Source organism: Podospora pseudopauciseta, chromosome 1 (genome assembly GCF_035222475.1).
Source record: "Podospora pseudopauciseta strain CBS 411.78 chromosome 1, whole genome shotgun sequence".
NCBI classification, from domain to species: domain Eukaryota; kingdom Fungi; phylum Ascomycota; class Sordariomycetes; order Sordariales; family Podosporaceae; genus Podospora; species Podospora pseudopauciseta.
The window spans coordinates 5,965,526-5,977,878 of record NC_085892.1 but is presented as its reverse complement, the minus strand read 5'-3'; the positions used below and the strand labels follow the sequence as shown (position 1 = coordinate 5,977,878).

General features: G+C 52.2%; 5 protein-coding genes across 5 annotated transcripts; 3 read left to right on the top strand and 2 right to left on the bottom strand.

Annotated features, from left to right (window-relative positions):
• Window positions 1–77: 77 nt before the first annotated feature.
• Window positions 78–568, bottom strand: QC763_506725 (uncharacterized protein; the record flags this gene model as incomplete). Its single annotated transcript, XM_062913263.1, has 2 exons — window positions 78–282; window positions 363–568. 2 exons carry the CDS (start codon window positions 566–568, stop codon window positions 78–80), a joined length of 411 nt encoding a protein of 136 aa, XP_062771292.1.
• A 640-nt stretch (window positions 569–1,208) lies between these two features.
• Window positions 1,209–2,944, top strand: QC763_506730 (uncharacterized protein; the record flags this gene model as incomplete). Its single annotated transcript, XM_062913264.1, is given in 3 exon segments — window positions 1,209–2,740; window positions 2,830–2,860; window positions 2,873–2,944. 3 exon segments carry the CDS (start codon window positions 1,209–1,211, stop codon window positions 2,942–2,944), a joined length of 1,635 nt encoding a protein of 544 aa, XP_062771291.1.
• A 3,881-nt stretch (window positions 2,945–6,825) lies between these two features.
• QC763_0019470 (uncharacterized protein) lies at window positions 6,826–8,149 on the top strand (the record flags this gene model as incomplete). The annotated part of the gene is made up of 2 exons (XM_062905383.1): window positions 6,826–7,296; window positions 7,376–8,149. The coding sequence occupies 2 exons, from the start codon at window positions 6,826–6,828 to the stop codon at window positions 8,147–8,149; spliced, it is 1,245 nt and encodes a 414-aa protein (XP_062771290.1).
• A 223-nt stretch (window positions 8,150–8,372) lies between these two features.
• QC763_0019460 (uncharacterized protein) lies at window positions 8,373–10,251 on the bottom strand (the record flags this gene model as incomplete). Its single annotated transcript, XM_062905382.1, is given in 3 exon segments — window positions 8,373–10,069; window positions 10,138–10,234; window positions 10,243–10,251. Coding segments are annotated over 3 exon segments (1,803 nt in total).
• A 435-nt stretch (window positions 10,252–10,686) lies between these two features.
• QC763_0019450 (uncharacterized protein) lies at window positions 10,687–12,027 on the top strand (the record flags this gene model as incomplete). The annotated part of the gene is made up of 5 exons (XM_062905381.1): window positions 10,687–10,827; window positions 10,887–11,288; window positions 11,352–11,631; window positions 11,690–11,954; window positions 12,021–12,027. Exons 1-5 carry the CDS (start codon window positions 10,783–10,785, stop codon window positions 12,025–12,027), a joined length of 999 nt encoding a protein of 332 aa, XP_062771288.1. The 5' UTR covers window positions 10,687–10,782.
• Between the last annotated feature and the right edge of the window lie 326 nt (window positions 12,028–12,353).

Below are 12,353 nucleotides of genomic sequence, written 5' to 3'. Positions count from 1 at the left end.
GGGGAGAGGAACACAGAATAGTAACGTATATGGGGATTTTCCTTCGCAAGGGTATATTCTCTCCGAATCCCAATGAGCTATGCTGGGTCGGTCTCCCCGCGGCGCCTCTTTTTGCTGGTCGGCGGCGGCGTGAAGACCTTGCCAGTGAAATACTGGCCGTCGCAGGCTCTGATGAGCCGGAACACGCGACCGAATATGCCGCTCCCGATTTTACGTTCTTTGAAATAGATCAGGCGTTCAGAGGTGGTCTGAGCTTCACTCGGCGGTTCGGTCACAGCCGGGCTGACCAGGTCGAGGCCGTAAGGCCCGGGACTTCGTCTTCCTTAGCTTTCTTAATAAGTGCGCGTAGGTTTTCAATATACTGTGCCTCTTTGCCTTGGTGGTTGGAAAACTCGATGCGGATGGCGAGACCGCTCGAGGCAACGGTGATGAGGCGAAAGGAACTCTCCGCGCCGGGATCGAACGCCAGGATCCACATCTCATTTAAACGTATCTTCTTCTCGTTCTGCCCATTGTATCCGACCGCGGTCCCATGCGTTGAGTAGCGGTTGTGCAGCCAGATACGCATATTGTCGTTGACGACGACGCTATACAGGCGGCTGCTGATGCCCGGGGTGCCTCGATGGCCCAGGAGGATATGAGACGCCGTTGTGCTCGTGCCGGCCGTGATGCCCCTATCTATTATTCTCCGATGGACTATAGTAGATTCCGATGAAGTTGCCCGCAAAAAAGGGCCCCTTTAGAAACAGGGGGTAGATTCCGTTGAACACTTCAATAGTAGATTCCATTGAACTTCTCTGCACCAAAGTTTCTAGACAAAGGATCATTTTAATGGCCTCCATAAGCTACATTTAACGGTCGCATTTGCACGACCGTATAAGGGTTATGGAAAGATAAACATAGGGGCGAATTTAGAGGCTTTTAGATGAAGATGGGATTAATGGGGTAGACCCCTGCTCACTCGATTACATACGGCAACCTTTATTATATATTGTTCGGCAAGTGGTGATTTTCCCTTGGCGCGCTTATATCGCTGGGACCGTCGGACAGGTTATAAAGCCCCGGTTATCGGAATGTCACAACGGAAACCTTTTCGGACTGGTGCGGTTCACGACTAAGCCTACGGGAGCTTATGTCGACCGGGAAGTTGGGTCCGCTTTGCCAAAAGCGGTGATGAGCTACGCACGTATATTGCATCATAACATAATATGCAAGCCGCTGGCCGTCAATTTCGGAGTCCTAGGTACACAGTTTGTCGTTTGCTGATTGAGAACATCTCACCCCTGAAAATTATATCAACTCTTGACCTGATCGCTGCGACATCAGGATGTTATTGCACTCGAGAATCGGCTCAGATCGCAGTCCTCGACATTATCCACGGTCCCCAAGCCAATGCTCACCCTAGCCTGACCATGAAAGTCTCAGCGCCGTTACTCACTGCCGCCCTGGCCAGCGTGGCTACGGCCGACAACCCTATTATTCAGACCATATACTCCACCGACCCGGCGCCGCTCGTGCACAATGGACGTGTGTACCTCTACACTGGCCATGATGAGCCCGGGTCGACCACCTTTGTCATGAAGGATTGGCGCGTCTTCTCTTCGGTCGATATGGTCAACTGGCAGGACCACGGCTCGCCTATGAGCCTGGCGACCTTTAGCTGGGCCGATGCTAACGCGTGGGCGGGACAGACGATCCAGCGCAATGGCAAGTTTTACTGGTACGCTTCGATGCGCCGCCGAAATGGTGCCATGGCCGTCGGCGTGGGCGTCAGCGACAGCCCTACAGGGCCCTTCCGTGACGCGCTGGGCAGGCCGCTGGTCGAGAACTGGGGGATCGACCCGACTGTGTGGATTGATGATGACGGCCAGGCCTACATGTACTGGGGAAATCCGGGGCTGTGGTACGTCAAACTGAACCCGGATATGGTGTCATACAGCGGCGACATCAACACGGTGACGTTGACGACGACTGGCTTCGGCACCCGCTCCGGCAACGCCGAGCGGCCGACCACGTATGAGGAAGGGTCCTGGATCTACAAGCGGACGGGCAAATACTACATGGTGTTCGCCGCCAGCTGCTGCTCCGAGCACATTGGCTACTCGACCGGGCCCGGCCCGACCGGCCCCTGGACCTACGGCGGTGTCGTGATGCCCACCCAGGGCAGCAGCTTTACCAACCACCCGGGCGTGATCGACTACCAGGGCTCGTCCTACTTCTTTTACCACAACGGCGCGCTGCCCGGCGGCGGCGGCTACACCCGCTCTGTCTGTGTCGAGCCCTTCACGTACGGCGCCAACGGCTCCATTCCCGTCATCAACATGTCCAAGGACGGCGCACCCCAGGTCGGCAACCTTAACCCCTACGTGCGCCAGGAGGCCGAGACCATTGCATGGGAATCGGGCGTGCAGACAGAGCCGTGCAGCGAGGGCGGTATGAATGTGTTGTCCATCAATAACGGAGATTACATCAAGGTCAAGGGCGTCGCATTCGGTAGCGGCGCCAAGTCCTTCACTGCGCGGGTCTCGTCCGCCACTTCGGGCGGCAAGATCGAGGTGCGCCTAAACAGCACCGGCGGCACGCTTGTCGGGACCTGCAATGTGCCTGGCACTGGCGGTTGGCAGACATGGACCAACGTTAATTGCGCTGTTGGCGGCGCCACAGGCACCAGGGATCTCTTCTTTCGCTTTACTGGGGCCGGGGGCGAGCTGTTCCGGTTTAACTGGTGGCAGTTTAGCCAGTAAGCAAGCTATCAGACGTGGTAGATCCTCACAGGGATCTAGGAATAGCACGCTTAGACCACGTCTACGGTCTTGCTGGTGCTCCTAGAATAGCAGGTTTAGGATTGTACTGCTATCGATCGTGCTTTCAGGGTTCCTTAACTGCCGTGTCTTCGTCCCTCCGAGGAAGTGTTGCAAAAACAGTGTTCGCGGATGAGCAATAATCTCGACTGTTCTGCCTTATCTCAGTGGTGACATGGCGTGTTCTTCCTATGCCCGGTCCTACGCGTTGAAATTGTTCACCAAAATGATGGTTGTTTTAGTCCCGCTCCGTCTCGGAACCCCCGATTAGCCATCTGCAAAAACGATGTTTGCAAGAGTGGACGGCTTGGTGAGATGTTGGGCCGCGACTGTAGATCTAATATTTTAGGAGGGTTGTAGGGGATAAGGGAAGTTGATCTGGCGGGCTAATAGGCCGGCGTTGCTAGTTTCTATAAAGAGCATGAGGTACGGTTGCAGGACCAAAACCTGAAGGGCAATAGAGAACTTGGGATTTAGCTCGGGCATCCACTAGGCTTTACGGACGGGTCCTGGCTCTGAACTCCCCGGCCTCGCGAAGAGTTGCTGTCTCCGTCCATTTTGTTGGGCTTTACTAACTCGTAGAGTACTACTTGCTTCAAGTTGTCTGAGTCATTTCTGGTATTTCCCACAATGATTTATGGTATATATATACGGAGGAACTGGCTAGGTGTAGACAGTTCTGTAGTATGCACCCAGACTGTCATTTCCAGGGAAATCCGATGCAGATTTCGGAAGACATACTGCCAAAGACTGAGGAAAATTTCTCTCCCTATCTTCTACATTCACACCCCTCAGCCTTCCAATGAACTTGAAGCATGTAAGCGCCGACAGAAAACAAAAATCGAAAATAAGACGGGCGGTAAAAAATATAGCTAACGTACATTTTAAGCGAGTGAAACAGATAAGCGAGTGAAACACTTTCTACCAGTCTACCACAACTAACCTCGATTGCTATACAACAATATTGAGAACCAACTATAATAACATCAGAAACAGCTGAGTCTGAGGAATCTGCAGCCTCCTGGCAAGTGCGCGCATTATGGCCAGGCTTGCCACACACACCACAGCACCGAATCTTCGTACGAGACCCCGTTGCACCACCACCACTTTGTCGTATTTCTTGGGCCACCTGCTCACCCATAGCCTTCTGGTCTAGTATATCCTGTGCCTCTTGTACAGTAAGTGACCCTCCAAGCCGCACACGTGTTTTTTTGGCTCTCCGTCTCTTACTAAGCTCCTCATTGGCCTTGCGTAGCGAAGAGACCTCTCCACGGAGAAGAGCCACCTCGTGCATCACAGCCATTGTACCGTTAGCTAACCGGTCCACAGCAGTTAACATAGATGTTGGAGAGCTACCTTGGTAGTTAGATATCCGAGTTTTGATAAGCGCTGACTGTGAGGTAGCCTCCCGAGGGTTGTGTGGTGTTTGGGAGACCCAAGGTAGTGCCGTGGTTAAGCTGGAAGCTGGAGGTGTTGGAGTTCGAATGCGCACATCTAGCTTAGATATCACCCTCTCTGGGTCGTATGGAACAAGGCCGGCTCCAGCAAAACCACCCTGGATATTCTTTTCTGTAATTGAAGCGAAAAATACTTCTCTAAACCCACAAAGAAACTCTAACTTGCTGATATGTATGATTTTCATCCGCATTAACAGCTCAATCTGGCGGCTATATGCTTTCTTTAATAGTACAAAACAACTAATATCTAGTAGCTAAAGTAGGTGCGAGGAGTGCGGAGGTATATAAAGTGTAATAATATTGTGCTCCTGGCAGTAGGTCTCGAACTCTTCGGAGTGGTGGCTATCGTGGCCGTCAAGGATTAACAGCCGGTATTTGCCCTTGATACGAGATATTGTATAGAAATCGAAATGCCAAATCCAATCCATACCTTCCTTATTAATAGTCTATCCATTATCGGTTATTACGATACGCCAGGTAGCCGGTAACTTATACTCTTAATACCAATTAGTAAGGTGATATTGCCCAGCCAAGATAATGAATAGTAGGATGGCCTAGCTTTAAGCATTCACTCCCTGAATAACTGTAGCCCACTCACAATTACTAGGCTAGACTTGTTTGGCCCTGCCACGGCCATCAGAGGTAGTAACTACCATGGTGGGGATAATAACGCCTATCATAAAGCCAGTCTCGTCGAAATTGTACGAATCTTCGTCAAGGATGCCGTACTTGGCCTTGACGTTCCGTATAAGGGCAAACCACTTGCCAATAACCGTTGGATCCTCGCATTGGGCTCTCTGGTAGTCGTATTTACGCGTAAAACGCGTATAAAGGTCTGGCTGGCGCTTAATGAAGTTGTCAGCCCAGCGTTTGCTGACAGGGGGCGCGTGGCGTTCACGTAACAATCGATTGGCCATATCTTCCACATAACAAAGCCGAGGGTAAAATGCGCGCGCATAAAGCTTAATTATATATTGAACAATCACTTGCTCTTCCAAATCTGTAAGCTTGCGTGAGTTGGCCGGTATATCGCGTCGTGAAGGCCGACCGGCGCGTCGGTAGCGAAGTGTTGCTTCTGGAACGTTGTATAGTTTGGATGTGGCAAGGACATTGGGATTTTTGCTGTTATTGATTGCTTCAAGAGCTAGCAAAATACGGGCTTTGTTTGAAGGGCTAGCCATAGCTTGTTGTGGTAGAATTGAGTGTTAAAGGTGAAGGAGTTGTGTTGCGTGGAAAATTCGCCGCTCGCTTATCACGCACGTTATGGGATTATGCGTGGTGAATTATGGCCCACTATAGAAAGAGTTGACGAAGTCTCCCAAAGTAGTATGGTTACCGAGATCGACGTTAAGGATTCAACAAGATATCTAGCGTGCGTTGGTGATGGCTATATATGCGCCGTACTGCTCGGCTGTGATAGTCGATGTGCGGGGCGAACCTTGAACCGCCAGACCCGGTGCACATGCAAGCTGCGTGAAGTAATACAATTGGTAAAGTATACGCACAAAGTCGTCTTGGTCTCTCGGATCTTAACCGAGTGGGGATAACGCTCGGATGCTTCCTGATAGGGCCCCATTCTGAATGGATCAACATCCTGCACGATGCGGTTGGTACGAGAAACCATGAAATATTGCTGTACCTGGGCTTGGCGTGACATGAGAGGTGCTGTCTGCCGTGATCCTTCTGTTCTTCAACGCAGCCCTATGTTTTACACCACTTGTAGCATCTATCACGGACAAGATCAAGGTAGCCTGCGGCATGGTCGAGGAGTGGGGTTGAACTTGAATAACAAGGGCACAGGCTAAGCTTTCTTCGGGAGGCGTTTTGCGAGCTTCCTTTCCGCCCGGTAGGATTGGAGTTGAGGTAGTAGCGTGGGAGGCAAGGTAAGGATCTGAGTGTTGGTTGCGAGATAGCATCACATACGACATCTCAGCACTAGCTTATGCATGAACGAAACGGATCCGTTTCCTGACGCTTTGTGCTTGTACATGACAGCACCTTCCTAGCCTGCACTCTCACCGCCGGAAAAGCGTCGCATTTGGTTGGCCGCCATATGTGTTGGGCGATGAGGGGCGATATCGCAAGTAATATGGAAGGAATATGGTCGAAACAGACAGTGCGCGCCACGCCTCGAGAACCCTAACCCTGATTGGGATGCCACAATACGGTGATGGCCCCACATCATCTGGGCAATGGATGCAGGAACCGAGGGTCCTCAGATTCGAGGCATTGACGGGTAGTTATGTTGCTGGGAGACTCGGTGGCTATTGTCAGTTCTTTGAGAAGCAAAGTGAAAATGGAACATGAGGGGTTGTTGTGTGCCTCACTTCGCACTGTCTGCTTTGAAATCCTAACCAGCAGGAGTCCCGCCGTTTCATGTGTAACATCAACCTGGGTGGAGGCACGCCTCACGGGTGCGTGCCGGCGGGAAGCACGCCTCACGGGTGCATGCCGGCTGGAGAAGGCTCGCGTTGCCGGTTTCGAGCAGATACTTAATAAAGGCGGCACACTGCCACGTCCCCTTCTTGCGCCCAACCTGCGCAGTACAACACAAATACCGACACACAATGTCCCCAAACCGCAACGCTCGCACTTCTCGCAAAGGAGAGATCCCGCGCAATTTCATCCGCAATTGGCACAGCTCAGGATCTCGTGGTGCAACTCCGTTGGTTCGCCGACCGATCACTGCCTGCCAGGGCTGCCGTGCAGCCAAGGTCAAGTGCGACGGGCGGCAAGAATGCAACCGTTGCACCAACCGCGGCATCGTCTGTAGATATGTAAATACCGAGCCCGCCGAACCCTTTCAACGAAGCGGCCGTCAACCCTCAACGGATGCTGTGGCACCACAAACCGACCCCAAGACAGTGTCACCTAAGACGACATCACTTAACTTTGAAGCCATGGACGCAACAGACCACTCCCCCTTAGACACAATGACCTACCCGCCTATGCTCGACATCATGACCGGCTGGACATCCGACACAATTCCACCGTCATTCGATGACTTTGACTGGCAAGCAATAGATCCTAGTCTAAATGTAGGTTTTGAACCGGAAGTGGAAAGGCCACCAAGGCCTGCCCGGAAATAGGTAGCAGATGCTAACGCTGGCGACCCAGACCACTTCATCTGAGCTGGACACCATCTTTCACTCCCCGCTCGTTTCCCCGCCGTTAGATCTGGATTTGTCATATGCCGCATCTTCGTTTGAAGTAGGCAGCAACAGTGCGAGTACGACCACGACGGCAGTCTCTTCCTCTATGAGCACTACTACTGCTACGAATATCACCAAGGCCACAAGTGTCACAAGCACCGCCAGCGCCTCGTCATTTAGTCCAAGTCAGCTTTTCACGTCGCCCAACTGCGCGTGCCGGGAAGGATTGGCAGCTCTCGTTCCCAGGCTCAAAAGCGCCATTCGGGAGAAGCAGCTCGACGAAGTCATCAAAGTCACCGGGGATGTAATGAGGGGTTGCCAGGAGATTGTCGACTGCGCCGCCTGTCAGCTCACCTGCACAGACCTGATCTGCATGATGTCGGTATTCCAGCAGACAGATTCATGTTTTGACCACATCTCCAGAGCCGAATTAGACGGCTCCATCAAGTTGAATTTTGGCGGGCAGGAGATTCTTATCAACGACCCGAATCTGAGAGCCATGCTCGTCATGGACCTCGTACAACACGCCACAATGGTATTGGACGCCATCAGCACCAAGGGCCAGACGATGCTACGAGCGCTGGGAACGCCATCGCTTCTCGCAAGGGCTAACATCGGTTATCTGGAGACAGTGATTGGTGATTTCAGGAAACTTCTTCGTACGGTTGCTGACCAAGCAAATTCCCCTGGATTCTCGCCGAGGAGTCCGTCGCGGACGCTGGAATCGGTCAGTCGCTAGGAGCGGGGTATTAAGGGTCTAGATTGTATATCAAATAGGAACCTGGACGTCGAATCTATACAAGCTACAATTCAAATTGATACCAACTACCGCACAAGCAAACCTTTTACCTCCCGCACAATATTACCAGGTATCTCACACTGTACTCTCGACCAAACACAAGCCGTCAGACTCATTCTGCAAACCTACAAACGTCCCCACTCCTCCGCCGACTATTGTGTGTTTACGCTGCGCCGATTCCAGCTGTGGTGAATAGCTTCTGCCTCTTCATGAACAAGCTCAACACGGTAACCAACGACCCAGCTGCAATAACGAGGACATACGTCTTGCCAATGGCGCTTACAATGGCACCGAGGACTTGCTTTTGGACCTCTGGGCTCAGGTTCTTGACAAACGTAGCAGTTGTGCCTTCGATAGCAGCTTGAATCTCGGACCGCGACACGTCCGGGAGGATTGCCGCGATTCCATTTTCACTCTCGTTCAGGAAGACGGAATTCGCAATGGCAAGCGCCATGGTGATGCCGAGGAACTGCGCAAGAGTGATGAAACCTACAGCAGGAGGGATATTCTCTGGCTCGACCACCGCTTGCGCCACGGAAAAGGACGCCTGTAGGAACATACCGACACCAAGAGCGATCAAGACGGTGTAGCCGTAAATGGCACTCTCACTCGTGTCCTGAGTGACGGTGTACATGAGAGCGCTTCCAACTACGGCGAACAGGCCACCGAAGGTGTACCAAGGCATGTAATACCCAAACTTGGCCATCAGAGCGCCGTTGGCGATAATGGTCACCACCATGACCACGATCAGAGGGAGGAGCCGGACTCCTGCTTGGAGCGGACCGTCGTTGCGCGTGAACTGGAAGAAAAGAGGGACGAAGTAGATCGGAACGAAAGCCGAAGCGCCAGATGCCGCGGTGACGCTGAAGAGAATAAGGACGGTTCTCGAACGGAAGAATTGGACTGGAATGATACGGCGACTGAGCGTGGTGAAGATGGTCCAAACTTGCTGGATACCCAGCAGGATGAATAGGACACCCGACGTAACGAAGAGACCGATGATCTGGCCGGAATTCCAGGGATAGGTGACGCCACCCCAGTTGATGGCCAAGACGAAGCTCGTCAAGCCGCCCATCAACATGACGGTTCCGACGTAGTCCATCTCGGCGATGCGCTGCTTATAGGGGACACCAGGGCGAGGATCAATGCTGGGCAGCAGCAAGAAGTAGGCGGGTGCGCAAACGGCACCGATGAAAAGGTTGATGTAGAACGCCCACCGCCAGCCAACCGCAGACTCGCTGAAGCCACCTCCGATGACAGGACCAAGAATAATTCCCAGGCCCCAAGTCAGTCCCGTGCTCGAGACATACAATGGGCGCTCAGCCATGGTGGTGGTGACGGCAATCAGACTCATGACACCGACGTACAATCCCGAACCACTAACACCGCAGATGGCACGTCCAGCAATGAGAACATCGATATTGGGCGCAGCACCACAGATAGCGGACCCAACTTCGAACAGGGCAACATTGAAGATGTAGAACCACTTTGAGCTGAACTGGCTGTAGATTCTGCCCCATACCATGTTTGTCGCCGTAGCTCCGAGGAGGAAGGCAACGCTGAGCCATGGGAGCTTCTCGATCGAGTCAAATTCGGTGACGATGACGGGTTGGACGGCAGCGACGATGGTGTTGTCTAGGGCGTAGAGGAAGATGGAGGACAGGACAGCCGACATGGCCAACACCCATTTCCAGCCTGTGACGCGAGGAGGAGGAACTTCTGCCGCAGCCACTTCTGTTCGTTCTTGTTTCTCGTTGTCGTGAAGCTGGGGGTCGGCACTAGTGCTTCTTGATTGCTCGGTGTCATCGCCCTTGGACGAGACGTCGCGTTCGTCTTTCAACGAGGCGGCCATGACGAGTACTAGAGGAGATGGTCTTTGACGCGTCAGTCGGAAAGAGTCAAAAGCGGTTAGAATCGTTGTCACTCACCTTCTTCAAAATCTCGAGGCTTAATGACCACAGTCTCGGTGGATGGTGCTATGTCGTTGTTGTGACTCCGTATCTCAAGTTGACTTGCGATCCTATCCTGCCAACTTTGAGCATTAAATTTTGGACGAAGGAGCTGGCTGTAGTATAGGTTAAAAGACACAGATCTGCCCGAAAGGATGCCCGAGAGTGCTTTGTAATCCAATCTCTGAAACCGTAGCAAACAAACTACAAAAATTTGACGCCGGAAAAAGAGATGCTCAAAAGTATCGTGTGCCTGAAGGGCTTCATCTCCACCCTCCAGCCAATGGAACAACACCACGGGAGTTGCATGCTTGGTCGATCTTGCCCCACAATTACCCGCGAAGGGTCCATTCTTGCTGACCAAGCCGCAAAACGGTTTCCCTTTTGGGTAATGGAAAGCCCGCTGGAAAGTAAACCATGCCGCTTTGGGAATGAATTTTCCGGCTGATGTAAGATGGTACGTACCGCTTGGTTGACGGCGTTGATGGTGATGATGATTTGTAATATGGCAAAAACACCATGAAGGGTGGGTGATTAGGGGGGTTTTCCCATGACAGTTTAATTTCTGTGCTTTGCTAGCATGTCAAAGACCATTGGTCTCCCTACGGCAACTTGCATAACAACATGGAATATTCCGGCTACTCGCAGGTTAACCCGCAATGGACCAAGGTATGGGAGATCCGGCTTTGCTGTTCCGTTGTAATTGCTTCTAACGCTATGCATCTCAGTTTGTGGCGTCCCACTCCGAGCTTGGCGATCTGGATCGAGTCGGCATAGTGGAGCGCCGTCGTATCTTTGGCGAGGTCGAGGCAAAGATTCCGCCACGAAAGATACCAGAGGATGTTGCCAACAGTTCCATAACTGTCGACACGTTCAGCATTACTGCCAGAGATGGGTATGAGATACCGGTTCGGAGTTATGTCCCAGGATCTGGCAGCGCCGAGAACCGGCCCGTCCTCATCTACCTGCATGCCGGAGGTTTCTTATTTGGCGACTTGGAGTCTGGTGATCTGAACTGCCGAACCTTGGCTGCAAGACTGAACATTAGCGTCTTGAATGTTGGGTATCGACTTGCTCCTAAGTGGCCATTTCCTCATGGGCTGAATGACAGCTATGATGCCACCGCGTGGGTGAGCCAAACCCTCTTACTCGACGGAAAGCAACTGGAGATTGAAGTCTCTGACTCTCAGTAGGCTGCCGCCAACGCTAAGACCCGCCTCGATGCCTCCCCAACAGCAGGTTTTCTTGTCGGCGGGATCTCCTCGGGTGCCAACTTCGCCGGGGTCATCGCCTACCAGGCACGCGATGCCGGTCTTTCACCTCCAATAACAGGACTTTGGATTTCCATCCCCGTCTGCATCTTGCCACAGGCTTACCATCTCCTCCCTCCCGAACAGAGAGAGCAGTTACTGAGTCTTGAGCAAAATGCTGAGAATCCGCTGTTGACGAAGAAGTCGCTTGCTGACATTCAGGGTGTGTCTACCTTTTTCCTACAAGCCCGCTGTTGATGATTGGCTGACAACCAGGAAAGCCATCTACGGTTCACCCCCCGAGGATCCACGCATCTCGTTCTTGTTGAATAAAGACCACAACAACCTCCCAAAGAGAGCCTACTTCCAGATCTGCGGCCGGGATCCGCTGCGTGATGAGGCGTTTTTGTGGCAGAAGTTGCTGGAGAAGCATTCAGGGACAAGAAGCAGGGTCCATCTCTACACCGGGATGCCGCATGGGTTCTGGAGGTTCTTGGAGATGAAAGCGAGCCAGGAGTGGTTGGATGATTTACTGGATGGGATCAGGTATCTGTGTAGGCCTGATGACGAGGTTAAGGAAACAGATACTATCATAAAAGGGGTGGAATGTAGCATGTAGGCCGTTATAGTATTAAACAAAGTATCATGTTACGTGGGAAGTAAGATGATGGACAGATGAAATGAGGTATAAGTATTAATCTGCTGGGTATTGGTGTAACGGAGTGATGGGATAGTGAGATGATGGGATAATGACGGGAGATACCTTAATCAACATGTGGAGAGCGAGCGGCGAGGAATAGCAATAAACCTTGTGTGGGAGGGCGACGTGTTGAAAGCCTGAAGGGAAAGAGCTACGTGAAGCTGTGGGTTAATACCTTCTACAAGGAGAAATTTCGGAAGGATCAATAAGGAAGGAGGTAAGTGGGAAGACGCGGAGCGGGGAGG